At 43.3% G+C, this 17,394-nt stretch overlaps 1 protein-coding gene across 1 annotated transcript; it reads right to left on the bottom strand.

The window, feature by feature from the left end:
* Nucleotides 1–1,649: 1,649 nt before the first annotated feature.
* Nucleotides 1,650–14,810, bottom strand: IRF1 (interferon regulatory factor 1). Its single transcript, XM_081894570.1, has 10 exons — nucleotides 14,655–14,810; nucleotides 9,304–9,397; nucleotides 8,472–8,571; nucleotides 7,602–7,778; nucleotides 6,980–7,020; nucleotides 5,915–6,044; nucleotides 5,336–5,455; nucleotides 4,965–5,011; nucleotides 3,932–4,067; nucleotides 1,650–2,650 (listed from the first exon to the last, which is right to left on the bottom strand). The coding sequence occupies exons 2-10, from the start codon at nucleotides 9,388–9,390 to the stop codon at nucleotides 2,565–2,567; spliced, it is 924 nt and encodes a 307-aa protein (XP_081750696.1). The 5' UTR covers nucleotides 9,391–9,397; nucleotides 14,655–14,810; the 3' UTR covers nucleotides 1,650–2,564.
* Nucleotides 14,811–17,394: the final 2,584 nt, after the last annotated feature.

Raw genomic sequence — 17,394 nt, 5'->3', positions numbered from 1 at the left:
CTGTACTAATTGTTTTTGGCAGTAACTAAAGTCTAGGGAACAGTGGGATTCCTCACAAGCTGCACAGGAAATTTATCAGTTTGAGATTTGTTGAGTCATGGCATATAAACCTCCCTGAAAAGTAGCTGTTTCTGCATTCACAGTCTCCCCCGGCAATGTGGAGCCACAGGAGAACGTGAAGTTGCAGGCACATGAGTTGGAAGCCAATCATACATGCCAAGAGCTCTCTGCATGCAGATACTTCAAAAACCACTGGGTTATATTTCCAAATGAGAGGTATAATCATGGACTGGTTGGATGCAGAAGAATGGTAGGGGGGGGGAACCAGCTTGGGAACCCCCAAGGGAAGAAGGCTCAAAGCCCAGGGATTGGTGGTGGGACAATGATGAGCAGTCAGAGGGAGAAGACTGGGAAGAGGACATGTCGGAAGCTGAAGAAGTCACAGGGTTTAGTGATCAGGGAGAGTCCATGGCAGAGAGAGAAGCAGGGGAGGGAGGCCAAGTGGCAGAGATGAGTCCAGCTGGTGAAGAAGCCAGGATGTCTCCCAGAACCAGAAGAGGCATGAAGTGGGAAGGGGCAAAGGCTGACACTTAGGTACACTCTCAGGCTGCTTGGGGAAAACCCAGGAGGGATAAACATTGAGAAGGGGGAAAGTGGTTATTACAGTGGTACCTCAGGTTAAGTACTTAATTCGTTCCGGAGGTCTGTTCTTAACCTGAAGCACCACTTTAGCTAAGCTGCGCCGCCGGAGCCCGATTTCTGTTCTTATCCTGAAGCAAAGTTCTTAACCTGAAGCACTATTTCTGGGTTAGCGGAGTCTGTAACCTGAAGCGTATGTAACCCGAGGTACCACTGTATAAACAACGACAGAGGTTTGAGTAAGCAGGGAGGTTACACTAAGGGGGCCAGTGGCAGTTTAAAACAAGGTTTGACTACAGCAAGAAGATAATTTGGAAAGGCTTTGTTAGCTTTTTGGTGTTAGGTGCCTGCGTTGTACGCGTCTCTGCTATTTCTCCTGGTTAAAGGTGGCTTGTTAGTTGGTGTTTTTTAAACACTTAGTGTCCATCCAAGCTTTACTCGAACCTCTGCTGTTGTTTAAAACTGCCATTAAAACCACATGATGGGGACAGATCTGGGGTGGGGAATTAAGCTGGATCCTAAACCAGTTCAGTTCAGCCACGTACTTTGGCAATCTGGCATGAATTAAGCTGGCCAAAGGGGTGGTGTAACTCCAACGCTATTTTAGAGGCTTGTTTTCCTTCTGCCAGGCTTACTTGAACATGTTTAACTGAAAGGAAGTCACAGTGAAATAAAAGAGGCTTATGGTACTTTCTTGCAAGACTGCATGCCTCCCTCTCCTCCCCTGCACCCTGACCACCCTGTATTTTAGATAGCCTTGGGTCACTTTTGGGTGGTCCAACCCAACCCAGAACGGTCTCGGCCCAATTAAGCCAAAGCCAAGATCCATGCAAATTTACCCAATTTAGTTTCACATTCAGTTGAATCTGGTGTACAGCCCTAATCAAGGCAAACCAAAAAATATGTTTGCCTGTGTTGTAATATGTTGTAAGAATTCAATAAAAATAATAAATATATTTTTAAAAACTGTTCCCCATTTGGGCACCTCCAACATGAAATAAAACAAGAAACAAAATATACATTTTTTTAATTAAAATAATTGTAAACCTTTTATATACAAAAACTATGTACAGGGGCAAAACTACTAAGGCTGCAACTAAGTGATTTGATGATTTGTGGAGACCAACACTTTATCTTGTAGCTCCATAAGTATACACTTTACTGAAATTTCTGCTGACTCTTAACAATAGCCATTCAGATGATTCTTGATAATGGCACCATATAAATAAACAGAACATTAGATATTTCCGAGTGGAACATAGTGCCCATCTGAAAAACTGATGACAATAAACTGAAATATGTTGTCAGGAAACCACTAAAATGTCCTATGAGTAAAATTCAGAAATGCCTAGTACACAGAACTACATGTGTATCTTATTTTCACATATTATTGAGTGAAACATATTTACAAAACTGCGGCCCAGATCTGAGACTTCAGATCACAAAAAAGGACATCCCCATGGAAATGTTTGGTTGAATGCAAAAGCACAAACTTGTACTAAACTTCTTCGGTCAGTAATTGCCTCACCAGTCTTCCAGATGTATGCAGTGATGACAAGTATAAGCTATGGGTGCGATTAAAATATCTGCCATTTTGTTAAAGGTGCAAAGCACCTTTTCATGTATATTGCATGTTAAAATACTTTGAGCCCTGATCATATTAAACGTAGGAACAAATTAAGGTGGGAAAGCAGCAATAATGACTTAATTGGCTCATGATACAGTCAAGCAACGGAGTGGGACGCAGTTCTACCCCAAAGATATTTTTGCTCATTCGCAGATGCTGTAATCTTGAATATGACTTTTGGGTCTAAACACTGAAAAGAGTATTAGCAACGCTTCCCGTTAGGTTCAGTTTCACAGATGACAAAAGAAATAAAACTGCGCAGCCTTAGTGGTTAAAAAAACAAAAACAAAAAACAGCTTTACATGCTACAAGGTATGGTGGGCAAACTTGGTCTAATGGACTCCAATGTGAAATCCATGCTGGTTTTCATGTCCAATGTAATTTCTGCAGAAACAAGGAAAAATTGTACACAATTTAATTGGGGATAGGGTGAGTGCAAAGCATTATTATGATTATTTTATTAATTTTATCCCTAGAGCTATAGTCTCCACCACCCCACCCTCACAAACCTAACATAGGTCTACAATCAATCACTGCTCACTAATAAACCCCGAGGTCATATCAAGGGAGGTCATATCAAGGGAGCTAGTGCAGCGCAAGCTCTCTATGCTAGTTCAAGAGATTTACTACAAGGACTGCAGTATTGGACTACAGCATGATTTTAGGCAAAGCCATCATTAAAATAAATCAACAGAATAGCTCAATTGAATGTGCTTATGCATCTTAGATCCAGAACATGATATGAGAATGTGAAGATGGGCAATTTATATGACCCATATGTACTCTGAAAAAGCAGATTTTTGCAGAGCTCTGGTGGTTTTGAAAATTAGAGGTTCCAATTAGGAACCTCCAGAATCAATGGCGTGGTATCCCCACATTCTTTCATTACCCTGAGCATCACTTAACAGCACTAAGATGCCATATCTTGAGTATACAAAGGCTGCCCCAGATAGCCCTTGAGAGAAGAGAACAGCCCGCGGATTGAAGGCTTCTGTACTGTATTCTGTACTGTACGGGTTCTCACACACACATATTCATCACTGGGCGACTGGATGACATGCATACACAAATGCTCAAAAAGCACAAACCAAGCATAGTGCCATTAATGTCTAGAGACCCGCCCATGTGGACTGAACTCACTGCTTAGCCTCAAAACTGCTGACTAATCACGCTCTTTCCCGAAGGTTGTTTGGAGGATTAAAGTCATAAAGGTGCTTGTGGTGGAGTTGCACCCTCCCGACACCGGCACCATGGCAGCGCTACCTTGAACGGGGTTAGGGCAGGGCAGCCAGCAACCTAGTCAGGGCTGTGCAGCTGTGCCAGAGGTTCCACTGACTTGGCAGCCGTGGTCCCGCTGCTGAAACTACATGGCCTGACCCTGCTGCCACCTTGCCTCAGCCCCAGTGTCTGGATGGCAGCTTCACAATTCTGCGCCGCCATCCATGCCTAACATAAAACAACATACATGGCTGTATGTGCCACCTGTCCTTAGGACAAGATAGGAAAGAGATGTAAATGAATAAATGTCACAGTTTGGACCTAGCATCCTCACTGTTGAGGCATAAGGGAATTCACTGGGTGCACACTTGGTGAGTTGAGCTGTTAACTAGATTATTTTTCCTGCCTTTGGCTGTATTCTGAATGTAAAACGGAAAGCATTTATACCTGCATTTGTTGTATCAATGGCAGCATCTTGTTCCTGAAAGCTGAAGTCAAAGAATAAACTTGACATGCCAGTCTCATTGATCAGGAAACCTTTCCCACCAACACTGGTTGGCTGCCAAGTGGATGATAGTAGCTCCTAGGAGACAAATGGGGGGGGGGGGAAATACTTTAAATCATCTGTCCATATCGGTATTCGGTTAAGTTCAACAGCCACTGTCATCTGTTTTTCAAATCTATTAAGTTATACAGTAACTAGTAATTCAGCAAATTTTTGTTGGCATGAACGTTTGTGACCTCCGTTTGGTCAGGCCAAATGGAAAAGGGCAATGGACGCAAACACATTTCTTATTCTGCATCTCTAATTCAATGAACGGAATGATGCACTGACTGTGCCAAGTTCAGACACGTAACATTACAAAAACCCCAGGAAGCATGCTCTCTTTTTACTCATCTGTAATGCCAGCTCATTCTCCCTAACAGAGAAGCAGCTGCAGAGCCTCTCTCGGGACATGGGAGTGTTCCTGCTCACACAGCCTCTCTCTCATCCCTCAAAGGACCTTCAGCTCCCTGGTCTGCAGGAGCAGCAATGGGATGCTCACCTATGGCAGCTGAACTTGACTCAGGGCATGCTTGACTCATGGCTCAAGGAGTAGGTCCAAGCTCAGATTTCTGTGGTCACAGCTTAGTGATGGTTTAGCCCAAGAAGCATAGGAAGCTGCCTTATACTGGATCACACCATTGATCCATCTAGTTCCTTATTGTTTGCCCTGACTGAACGCAGCTCTCTGGGATTTCAAGCAGGGCTCTCTTCCAGCCTTACCTGGAGATGCTAGGGATTAAGCCTGAGACCTTCTGCATGCAAAGCTATGGCTCTTCACCTCGGGGCCTTCATATGACCCTCTGAAGGTGCCTTATGTCAACTCAGCTACTCTGACAAGCAACACCTCCTCTGGGGGCTTCAGCAGGAAGGGGTGCTGACTGCAAAACACCTTCCTCCAGTGTGCGCCTTTCAGAAAAGGAAAGACCGTCTTACCTGATACAAGTTACCCGATGCAAATTTATCTTCATCCTCATCGGTTCCTGTAGGAAGAAGAGGGAGGAAAAAAAGGGCACTCAATGAAACTCAATAGTTTTTGCAGACTAATTTTTTATTACAAGTGTTTTCCTATCTTCTACCGCCAACCATAACTTCTAGTCGCATGACCCAAACAATATAAAACTGACCATTTATTTACACAAGCAACTTTACTGGCTTCTGTAGGATTTACACTATTGTAGCTAGCACACGAATCATTCCCTTTCCAGGTTACATAAATCCTGCCATCCTGTTATTTTGGGTTCTTTCTGTTAGCACAGTTCTGATCAATCAGCTGCCCCAACACTTATGAACAATGAAACACCAACCATCAGAGGAGGATGTGATGGGCGACACTTGAAATGTATACAAGTCGTTTGTACTGTCCGGCAACTGATGCTCCAGCGAACATCCCCAGTCAGTAGTGTTTAAGTTACATGAGGAGAGATCTGGAAAAAAATCATACAAACTATGTCAGAATCCTTATGAAGGAGGTTCTTTCCTAAGATTGCACCAAATAGTTGAAAACAGTTTCATTCCAAACAAACTGGGGGGGGGGGAGGGAGAGAGGATATAAATAAATAAATAAATAAATAAATAATCCCACTTTATCCATGTCCTTTTCTTTTGAGACACTTTGGTAAGCCACAATGAGAACCTCTCTTGGGGATATTAAAGCAGGATATAGGCACTCTAAATAAATAAAGATAGATAGATAGATAGATAGATAGATAGATAGATAGATAGCAGGAAACTTGACCACCCATGACCCATCTTCTCTGGCAAATAGCAACCACTTGGGTGTATGTTGGGTGTATGTGTGTTTTAAGGCTTCATCTTGTTTCATTTGGGGTAATAGGAACACCATGTGCAAACCACAGAAACAGATGACTCAAGTTGTAGCTCACCTCCTAATGTGCTCCCCACTTCCATTTTCTCTGGCTGGTAGCTGGGAAGCGCATAGCTACTGTGGTCGTCCGGCAGCTGAATGCTGTTTGTTGCACTGACTGTCTCTTCTGTCTTGAAATCGTCCACTGACTGCAGAAAACAAAGACCTCTTTTATCAAGATGTGTGTGTGTGTATTTATATGTGAGTGTGTGTGTGTGTGAGTGTGCTGAAAGCATCACTTAAACCAATCTGGGGTATCCATGTCTCAAGTACAGATGACCCATGAATTTTTAAAAATCTAATTTTAGCCATAAGCATCCCTTTAAAATGGGTCTTCCATGCAGAAGACTTTGGCACAAGCAACCTGCCAGTGCTTCGCTTCTGAGACTAGTTTTGGCTGGTTTCATGGAATTATCCATCTTATTTTGTGGAAGCTTCTAGGTCAAAAGGCTCTTCCTCCATTCCCAGGCTTCTCTTACACCTACCAGGCTCCTAAATTGGAAATTACTTGATAGCCTCCTGTGCCTTTTTACAACCCAATCCACACTCAGGCCCCCAGCTGTGCCAGAGTCTGTAAATCAGATAACATCTCATCCTGCATAGAGTCAAGATGTAATTGACTCACACTTCTAGAGACAGGGAGTTTTACATTTAAAGAGACCAAATACCCAGTCCCAGGAAGGCCACAATTTTATCTCTCCCACAATGCCTCACATCTGTGTGAACCAGCGTTTAACATACCAAGATTTCCCAACTTCACTACACATGCAAAAGACTTTGGCACAAGCAACCTGTCAGTGCTTCTCTTCTAAGACTAGTTTTGGTTGGTTTCATGGAATTATCCATTTCATTTTGTGGAAGCTTCTAGGTTTTGGTTCATGGAATTATCTGTTTTATTTTGCTCCTGGGTTGCAACCCTAGAAAGCCAAAGCTTGAGTGGTGATGGCAGAAGGAAGGTCAGAAGTATTTTGGAAGTTCCCTGAATATGAACTTTGTCCCATTCTAGGTTAGGATCAAGTTAACCACAGGCTTTGAGTTCCATGTGAATGTTTCACTTGCTTGACGATAAAGGGTAAATACATACCTTTCTTGCATTCTTGATTTTCAGGGACTTTGATTTCTTCTCTGCCAACGAAAAACAAAAGTGTACAGATTTAATACAATGAAATGCATTTATGAGAAAGAAAGAGAAGCTGCAGAGAACATGGACAGTACCAACAAATTCAGGTGTCACCAATTTTATGGTACAAAGTAACTTAAAATACTTGAATCATTTGTGGTATTCTCATGTATGCTTTGTAGGCTCTATCCCTAACAAAGATTCCCCATTATTTTTTGTAGAATTTCACAGACCATAAAAGCAAACATGTGATGACCTTGTCATGGAGGCCACAAAACTTTGCCTGGTAAACCCCTTCTGTACTGAGTTCCCTTCTTTTGCCAAGAGAGAGTTTTTATGGCATTCGGAAAACCAACTTTAAGAACATAAGAAGTGCCTTGATAAATCAGATCAAATTCTCTTCTAGTTCAGCATCTTTTGTCTACAGTGGTCAATCAGATACCTGTGGGGAAACCCACAAGCCCTTTCCCATGGTGGGTATTCAGAGCCAAGCAGTCTGTGATACTAAAGACAAGACATAGCCTTATTCTCAGTGAATATGTATTCCGTTTTGGAAATGGTCCCTCTCAATGACTTGCAAACATACCTTTCTTTGGTGACTTTGCTGAGGGTTCCAACATCCTGTAGACCCGGACAGCACTGGAACCTTTGCTGATGCTTTTGTCCTTCACCTCTTCAATATCAGGCAATGAATTCATGGCGCAACGGAAATTTGCCTTCCAGGTTTTAGGGTCAGGTTCTTTATCGCCTGGTTTGTACCTCCCTATATAATGACAACATAAATCTGCATTGAGTAACCTAATCCAGATATAGCCACTAAGGCCCCAATCCAGGCACTTGCAGCCTAAAAACTCAACCATCATATGCAGGTGCTCAATACTGACTCATCTAAAAAATAAGTAAATACGGATACATTTCAGCCTGTGTGACTCAAAGTAACTCGAACACAAGCAAATGTTATTGTACATACTTCTTTTTGTTTGTGGATAGCTGGAGAGTCTGCCCATATCTTTACAACTGTGATTTTTACTTTGTTTTTATTTTTCCCTTTGCCTAAAGAGCTCTTGTTTATCGGGCGGCTGATAAAACTTTAATAATAATATTGTTGGTCGCTTTCTACCAAAAAAAGCCTCAAGGCCATTTGCAACGGTGAAATATACATGAATGCAGTTGGTAACGATAATCATAACTACATCCTAAAAAGAAACAAACCAAACAATGTCAGCCACACTTGGCTAATGAGTCTGGCGCTTGTGCCTCTTTTAGGGGGCTTGTCTAGCCTACCCAGGGGCTGCAAGCATTCATGTGACCCGGGGGGGGGAGAGGCGGGGCTTAAAGTAGTCACCTCTTTTACTGATGTAAATACACTCTCCCCAGAAATGTAATAGTACTGGCCTCACTTGTGCCTACGCAAAGGACACTGTAGAAAACAAATTGCCCTGACAATGGCCCATACCAGTATGAATGGCCCAGTTTCTGAAAAGGCAGGCGTCCTTTTCCAGCTCCCAGCCATGCTTGGCCGCGTGTTTCCATGGGATCTGGAACAACTTTTCATCCTACAATTCAACAGTACAGATTTTAGTGGGCGTGCCTGAATTACATATGGAAAACAGTATCAAGAACAACCCAAGAAGTCAAAGGAACTGAAAGTATTGCAATTTGATTGGTATTTCTCTGTCTGCCTGTGCAGTTTCTCTACAATACGACATAACAGCAACATGTACAACAGACTCTGACATATGATTTTGTTCCATACAGTATTTTGGGGATGCTAACCACGGAGAACCCCATCGGATTGGTGATCTTACACATCTCAGAGGGTTTAGCATTTATTTTCTTTTATTAAAAAGTATGAAAGTAAGAAACAGCATTAAATCTCAGCTACAGCAACTCATTCACTGAGGTGGTTTATACAGTATCACTTTTAATTAGGTTTGCATGCCAAGTTCCTCCCAACTTTTTAGGCTTGATACCATTAAATTCTTAGGGTTGTATCTGTCTTAGACTCACTGTAGAGCTATAGAAGTCTATGGGCTTACATTAGCTTTGGGTCTACTCTAAGTATAACTTAGTGGGATAGAACTCTTAGATGATAACTTGTGTCACTTGAGCATTGGATAATTCCATTTTCCTAGATATGGAATTCTCAGCAACATTTACTACTGTCAAAGACAATCGCTGCTAAGAGCTCTTTATTTTTCTGAAATTTGCTTCTGGACTTAAAAGCAAAAAAATACAGAAGGCTAATATTTTTAAAGTTAGAGGAAAAATGAAAAAAAAACCCATACCTTATTGATCCATTGGAGTCCAGGAATTTTATTGGAATTAATCTGCAATTCCATCCAAGGCCTCATGCGCATTCTTGTTTGTGGCATATTGGATCTGAAGGAAAAACAATTTGAGCTTAGAAGAAGAAGACTTCTCAAAATTCTGAAGGGCCAAATGCCTGCTATTCATAGAATTTTACTAGAATGGATGTTTTCACAGAATTCAAAACAGACTTATGATCTATTTATCCCCATTTTTTCCTCCTAAGAGATCTGTGTTTTATACAGATCATCATCTGTCTTTTATAGAAAGCAAGAAGACATGATCGACTCCTGCCCCTGGGAACCTCTAAAGAGTTACTTAAAAATTAGTGTTGCAATCTGAATTCGGTAGCTGCTTTTGAATAAGCTCTGTAAATAAAGGTTAAATAGATATATATACATATATGCATATTAATATTTTATCATACTTTTGCTGATAAGTTTAGGTAATAGGTTTATCAGAGTGAAAAGATATTGAGAAGGACGGGAAGTTAAATTTATGAAGATATATACTACTTTGTTGGAATTTTTATTTTGATGAGTTTGATCTACAGACTATAAAATGTCTTTGATGTATGGATGTAACTACAGTTAATAAAGAAGAAGAAGAAGAAGACGAAGAAGAAGACGAAGAAGAAGACGAAGAAGAAGACGAAGAAGAAGACGAAGAAGACGACGAAGAAGACGAAGATAGACCCCCTGCCCCTAGGAATTTACAATTTAAAACACAGAGCTAACAGCAGAGTGGAATCAGGAATAATAATGCTTTAAATGTATTCTTAGTTATAACATAGGAACTAGGGGTTATATTATTTTATTCCCCTTAATGAATAGGTTCAGTGACTGGGCAAAGGCCACCCAGACATCTTCATGGCTGAGAGGAGGGATTTCAACCTGAATTTTCTCTTTCTAAACCCAACAACCCTGTCATAAAACCACATGGGTTTTCAGTTCCCCAGTGTTCCAGAATCATTCCTCCAACCCCCAACCCCAATCTTGTAAGACACTAACTAAAATGCTCCTTTTGACTTTGCCAGCTGAACCCATGCAGAATGCAGAATGCCAGTTGCATATTGACCGATGGTGGTATCTAAAGACATACCAGAGTAATTTAGAAATAGGTAGAGAGGCTGCCTTCAGGTAGTGTTGCCATCTCAGGGGCAGTAAAGCTTTCACTTCAGGGTTGGATTTGTCCAAAATGCTGTTGTTAAATGCTTGGAAACCGCTGGAATTAACGGAGCTCGCTTGTTATCTGCAATAGCTCCACTCTGAGCAAAACTCAGTTGAATACCACCCACTTTGCTGCCTGTGTCGAATTAAGTGAAGGTCATAACGTGCTGCGTATTATCTGCTGGCGTCTGGCGACTCTGAAGGAATGGTTTTCAAACTTCTCTCCTATCAACATCTCTGCTATAGAATTCCCAAGCCGCTGTCTGCAGCAGATCCCCAATGCACTGCCAAGGATGTTAGGGCATGTCTAGGCTGCACACGTTGTTCACAGAAGGCACCAGTCAGGCCTGTTGCCGAGGTTATCATTTCCCGGCTAGAACCATAAGGAAGATTGGAAGCAGTGGACATCTGCTGTTACTGCCCTTCTCACTGTGGGACCCTGGATAAGGCCCAGGTTCCTTGGACCCACGGCCCTAATAAATTCAAGTATGCTTTTATTCAACACAACTTCTTACAATCATATGGGTGTTCTATCCTGTGGTCACAACCACCTCAAATATTCATTGCGGAACTGTAGCCACTGTAGCCTTCCAAGAATTGTTTCCCTGTTCAGGCAAATTGGTTTTGTTAACTGTGCCATGCTTCAGACAAATTAGCAAGAGATTATTATTTTTCTGCAGTTAAAACTGAATGCTGGCAGCTAATGTGTAATGTGACTTAAGATGACCATATTGCTGGCTGTTTCTTGGTCCTTTCAAACCAAGTAATCATTGCACACTCAAGGAATCATTACTCTATTTTGAGCAAACATTTGTTACTGTAAGAAAATCCTTTTGTGCTCTGAAGGACGAAAAATTTAGCCATGGCACTGTTAACTGAAAGGACTGGATATGCTCATTAGCACATCCGATTGATAGATTCTACATACATTGGGCAAAGAAGAAATTCTGGAGAACCTGAAGCCTTTTTGTGCAGAAAAAGCTGACTAAGGAAGGTGGAGTACATGGAGAAGACTAACCCGTTCCATGTACAGAAAGAAATTTCCCCCTCATTCTTTCCCTACCTCTCAAAACACTGGAACCATTAAAACTTGTATTTCTTCACTATCTACACAACCAACTTTCACATGTCACTGCCACTGCTGCAGATGGCTGTGTGTGTGTGTGTGTGTGTGTGTGTGTGTGTGTGCAAAGACTAGACAAATTGTGAAGGTTGGATCTGTCGATATTAATAAGCTACAAAAGCTAGGAATGCAACCTTCGTAGTTGCAGGCAACATGCCTCCAATTCCTAGATGCTGTGGACAAACAGCGGAAAATGGCTTTAACCACATACCCTTCCAACAGTTTTCAAGCTTTCTAACTTCAGAGAATGCTTTTCCACATCACGTTTCAGCCACAAGACTCCTATGCGCAGCAGAGAATTGTGGAGTATGTTCTTGTACATACACATGCAGTTCAGTCATGAAATACATGGATCAGGCCTCTTGGGCCTCATTGCTGCTCTGCGTAAATGCAGCTGTGACTACACAAGAACTTTACAAAGAGCAAAGGAAGACTGGTAGTTGTGGGTAAACTGAATCACATGGAGGCTTCTCCGCCATTACTGATCTTTTTTTTGAAGAATCCCATGGTAGGTTTCCTAGGGGGATCTAGTGTCCCTTGCAATACAATTTAAAAACACTGTCCTCTGTTCATCGCCACTGGTGCATCTGACAGCACGCTGTACACTCTCTAGTTTGTGAACTGCCCTGTCCATTCCACAGTTGTGAAAATTGGCAGTGTGGGTTACTTTAACCAAACTGTGTCTGTATTGTGTAGACTGCGTGATTGTATGAGTCAGTGTTGTCTTTTGGTTAAAAGCCGTTTAAGAAATCAGCAGAAACCACCTCCAGAGGAGACAGCCACCAGTTACCTCAACATAATCCTAACACAGTAGTACTAGAAAAGGCAAGACATATTTGGAAACAACCAAAGGGCTAAGGCACTGCACATAATGGGCATTCCACCATAATAAAGTAAAATAAGCTGCAGCAACCTTCCCCATAGACGTACTGTGGGAAAGGGATGAAGAACTGTAAAGCATTTTGCACACAAACAGATTTGGAAGCAAATCCCATTCAATTCAATGGAGTTTACGTTCAGATTAAAGCTTCAGGAAGATGGGATGAGCACAATTAACTGCTTTAGTTCCATTGATGGGACTTAACCGCAGCTATTAAGGAGAAGGAAAGGCTGTTTCACATATTATAAACTCAGGGGAGTGTTTATAAGGCAGCAGGAGATACATTGGGGAGAGTTGCCACTTGGCACCAGTCAACACAAGCCTTGCCAATTTCCTACATGTACTCCTCTGGATTGGGGCCAGAGGGACCAACAGACCTTGTAACAATGTAGAGTTTCTAAGGAAGTTCCAGATTTCACTGTTTAACCCCTTCACCAGAAAGGTCTATAAAGAGTCCCAGAATGTCTCCTGCTCCCTAGGGATGGCCTGCTGCTCCACAAGCTAGTTTAAGAGGAACAAGCTTCTATATTCAACATAGCGATTACAGCCCTTCAAAATTAAGACAAAAGGCCCAAGAAGAGCTGCCCTGTGCTCCACAGAGCTAAGTGCCAATTCCACATATCCTACAAGCGGATATCGTTCCTATTCAGAGGAATTTTGTTCTGGCTGCCTTCCTGATTGCTTGTTGCCAAGTATAATTCATGTGTTACACTAACCTCCATGGCTCTTGTATTCCACCAAGTGAAATAAGGGCACACACACACATATATATTTATGAAGGAAGCAAAAAATGTATCCTCACTGCATTGGGTTTGTTTTGCCATTCATTTGTTGTTGTTTTAGAGTTTCCGGAACACATTTGGGCTGTAAATCTTACATAAGCTTTCTTGTATAAGGAACTCCCCTGAGTTTACCAGCAAACATGCCTAGGAGTGAGCAGTGCGTTTCTTCTTTTAAAGTTTGGGATATGATGTTGCCCTTCCTTTGCTCCGAACTCGATAATAATTAATATTTAGAGGAGAATTTCAAACTTTTTTTGGTTAAAATCAGAAAAATTAAGTTCCACTTCCTTCAGCAGATTTTCTTCAGAGACGGAGAAAATTTTCTGTACCTGTTGCTTCCTAGTCCTGAAGACCTGCAGCCCATCCCAAAATTCCTTCTAAGGCTCGGGTTATCTTTTCTGCCGATCCCTCTTCACATTGAGGGAGGGTGTCAAAGCAGCTAAATACGGTTTTGTTCTTTCCCCTCCCTTCTCTCTCTCTTTTTTTTACAAACTTTACTTCCTGGTATAACAACAAAATAACTAACACCACCCAGTACTATCCCTCATGTTGCTAGCAAATTTCCCCTGGGAGACCCTACATTAAAAAAAAAAAAAGCTGGCCTATTAACTTTTTGCACCCTAGCTAAAGAAACGATTATTGATGCAATTAAAAACAACATTTCACTACAGCCAGAATCATCCTAGTCAGGCAGGAGCCACGCCCACGTGGCCTGGATCTTGCAAGCACTGGTCTAGATTCCGTGCGCGCTCTGCACCCGGATTTTCTCTCCTGCCTTCCGTTGATTGCCTTGTTTCACCATGAGATCTGGCTGACCTCAAGGCGCCTCCAGATGCGTTGCTTGTTTTGCAGGTAGAAGCCTAGCGGGCGCCCCGCTGTTACCCCCCCCCCGCGTTTACCCCATCAGCCTGCAAAGGCAGCTAAACTACTGGCACTTGACTTTTGCAGGATCATTCACACAGGATGGTAAAAAAAAAAAGTTACTCATTAAACTCCCCGGTTGCTCTGCTAAACTTAGCCCGGCTGCTGCCTGCAGCCTTCCGCCTTTGATCTCCAGGAAACTGAGGACACGCTTGTCTGAGAAAGCGGCTTGCAGCGATCTCAGCGGTACTAGAGGCGCCCCATCCGCCCGCTTCCTCGATCCCCACGCGGCGCCCCCGCTCCCCGATAGAAGACGAGAAAGTTTTCCCCGTGCAGCCGACCGATCTCGTGCGGAGAGCGGGGAAGCACGGTCGGTGCAGAGGTCCTGCCTCTGGGCTTCCCAAGCTAGTGTGCAGCCGTAGGACTGCAAACCTGGAGCGGCGGTCCTGTGCACCCTTAACTAAGCAAGCCAGTCCCCTGAGGTCTCTCTGATAGGAGCTGAGCTGCAACCCACCTTCCTACTCTTGTCCCGGGAGGATCTGGCGAGCGCTCCTCTGCTGCGCGAACGAGCTCCTTCCTTGGCGAGAGAACCGCGGCTTCTGCAGCCGCTGGACCAGGAGCGCCTGTATGTATGCGTCCAGCCCTCGGGAATCCCCGGGCAAGGGACAGGAGCGCGCGCCGCGCCCAATCAGCGGCGGGGAGTCCGCGCCGCGCCCAATCAGAGCGCGGAAGGGAGTATGCTGCCGGCGGAGCATCATTTCGGGGAAATCAGCCGCTTGTAGTGCTAGAGCGAGGGGAAGTCCTGCTTCCATTCCTCCCCCCACGCCCCGCTCCCAGGCCCGCAGCCGCCAGCTATTTTGCTGGGACGGACACGCGCGCGCACACACACGCTGCTTAAGAATCTTTTTTGGGACTCTGGAAAAGCCCTGCCAGCCCCAAACCCCAGCCTGACACATTGCCCAACAGGTGACAACGGAAGGAACAGGACTCTTACGGATTACATTACATTACTGTACATTTATATATTATATTATATTATATTATATTATATTATATTATATTATATTATATTATATTATATTATATTATATTATATTATATTATATTATATTATATTATATTATATTATATTATTATATTATATTATATTTATTATATTATATTAATTATATTATATTATATTATATCATATTATATTATAATGGGACACGGGTGGCACTGTGGGTTAAACCACAGAGCCTAGGACTTGCTGATCAGAAGGTCGTGGTTCGAATCCCCGTGACGGGGTGAGCTCCCGTTGCTCAGTCCCTGCTCCTGCCAACCTAGCAGTTTGAAAGCACCTCAAAGTGCAAGCAGATAAATAGGCAGATATCTTCCGGCGGGAAGATAAACGGCATTTCTGTGCGCTGCTCTGGTTTGCCAGAAGCGGCTTCGTCATGCTGGCCACATGACCCGGAAGCTGTACGCCGGCTCCCTCAGCCAATAAAGTGAGATGAGCGCCGCAACCCCAGAGTCGGCCATGACTGGACCTAATGGCCAGGGGTCCCTTTACCTTATATTATACTATAATTTTGCAGTCTAATGGCCTACCTAGTCCAGCATCCTGTTCTCACAGTGAGCCTCACTTTTTTAAAAATAAGAAATACTTTGTGGGGAACTGACCCCAAAGGCAGTTGGCTCCTATGCATGGTGGCCGAACAGATATCCATGGAAAACCCACAAGCAGGACCCAAGCACAAGAGCACTCTCCCCTCCTGGGGTCTCAAGCAACTGGTACTTTAGAAGTGTCACTGGTCTCCAGCTATGGAGATAGCCAGCATGTCCAGTAGCCACTGAAAGCCTTATGGTCAATGGTCCCTCTAAGGAGCTGACTGGCACTGCCTCCTGTGGGAGCGACAAGAACCCTCTTCAGGCATTTTGAGTGGGAGTTAGCTCAGCAGCCAACGAGGGGCTGCAAGAATGACTACGCTTGGACCCAAAATCCAGAGCTGGTTTTAGGGTGCTGCAGCCGGTGTGGTTGCACTGGACACTGCACTACAAAAGCCCCCAAAACAATGCTGTAGAACGGAATGGGGGGGGCGGAATTTTAGCATTGCACAGGGCGCTGCTGAAATTTGAAAGCCCCACTCCTAAAATGCACAATGCCTCTCCATGAGTGCAGGAGGGTCCTTGCTTCACAAGTTTGGTCTCTCAGCTCCCAGTCCTGTGAGAAAGGTAAAAGGAACTGGGCACATTAGCTTAGAGAAGAGACTACAATGATCTGATGTATAGCCATGTTCAAATGTGTGAAGAGCGGCCACATATGGAAGAATTCAATGTTGTGCTAAGGTGACTGTGCAAGCATATTGGCTTGCCAGATGAAATTATCTCTCTTGTTCCCCTGTGCGCTGTTCCAAGGGCTCTCCCAATTCCCCCCCAGCCTGAACCAAATTGGGGGGGGGGGAGCATGGTGGGAGGAAATTGGGAAAAACCCCATTGCACAAAGGAAAGTGCTGGGCTTCCACTAACAGAGCCAGGTGAATCTGGCCCAATATTCCTTCCCCCTTTTTTTAAGAGCACAATTTTCATTAATTTAAAGACTACCAGCTTTTAGTACAGGTCCATGCAGTAGCTTCAATACAGGTGTACAGCAACAGACAATGTCATAAAGAACAAAGGTTAGTCAGTTAAATGGATAGATTGCAGTGGAGGGTTGTGGTTTTTTGCAAGAGTAAGAAGAAAGCAAGGTGAACTAGGCAATGTATCAAGTTTTGTTTAAATCACAGTTCTCCAGAGCTTTTGCTTTAGTTTAAACAAAACTTATGCAACCATACATTGTGACATTATGTTAGGGAAAATAGGGGGAAACACTATGGAAAACACTTGTTGAGAATTCTGACTGGAACGGCCCAACATTTCTATTATTCTACTTCCGAAAAACATGGGGATGTAGCTCCGATATTCATTTCCGAGCCAACCTGAATTCACCTCCCCGTGTGTGTCCCCAAATCACCCTCCCTCCAACATTTTCTAGATTTCTCCACTCCTCTTACCCTCCCAAATGTCTAAGTGCAAAATATGGGGGGAGGGGAGTAGAGGTAAATAGAAGAATTTGGGTTTCACAATAAGTTAATCTATAGTTATAGGAAGCATTACAAGCCATCAGAAACTTGACCCTGTTGACATAACCAGTCTCTGCATGGAGAGGGACTAACTGGATCAGAGGATGGTTCACGATGCACAGATGGCTCAGCGTTGAGTTGCCCAACTCCAGC

This window comes from Podarcis melisellensis, assembly GCF_964234715.1.
Source record: "Podarcis melisellensis genome assembly, chromosome: 2".
NCBI classification, from domain to species: domain Eukaryota; kingdom Metazoa; phylum Chordata; class Lepidosauria; order Squamata; family Lacertidae; genus Podarcis; species Podarcis melisellensis.
This window is presented reverse-complemented; position numbering and strand designations above follow the sequence as displayed.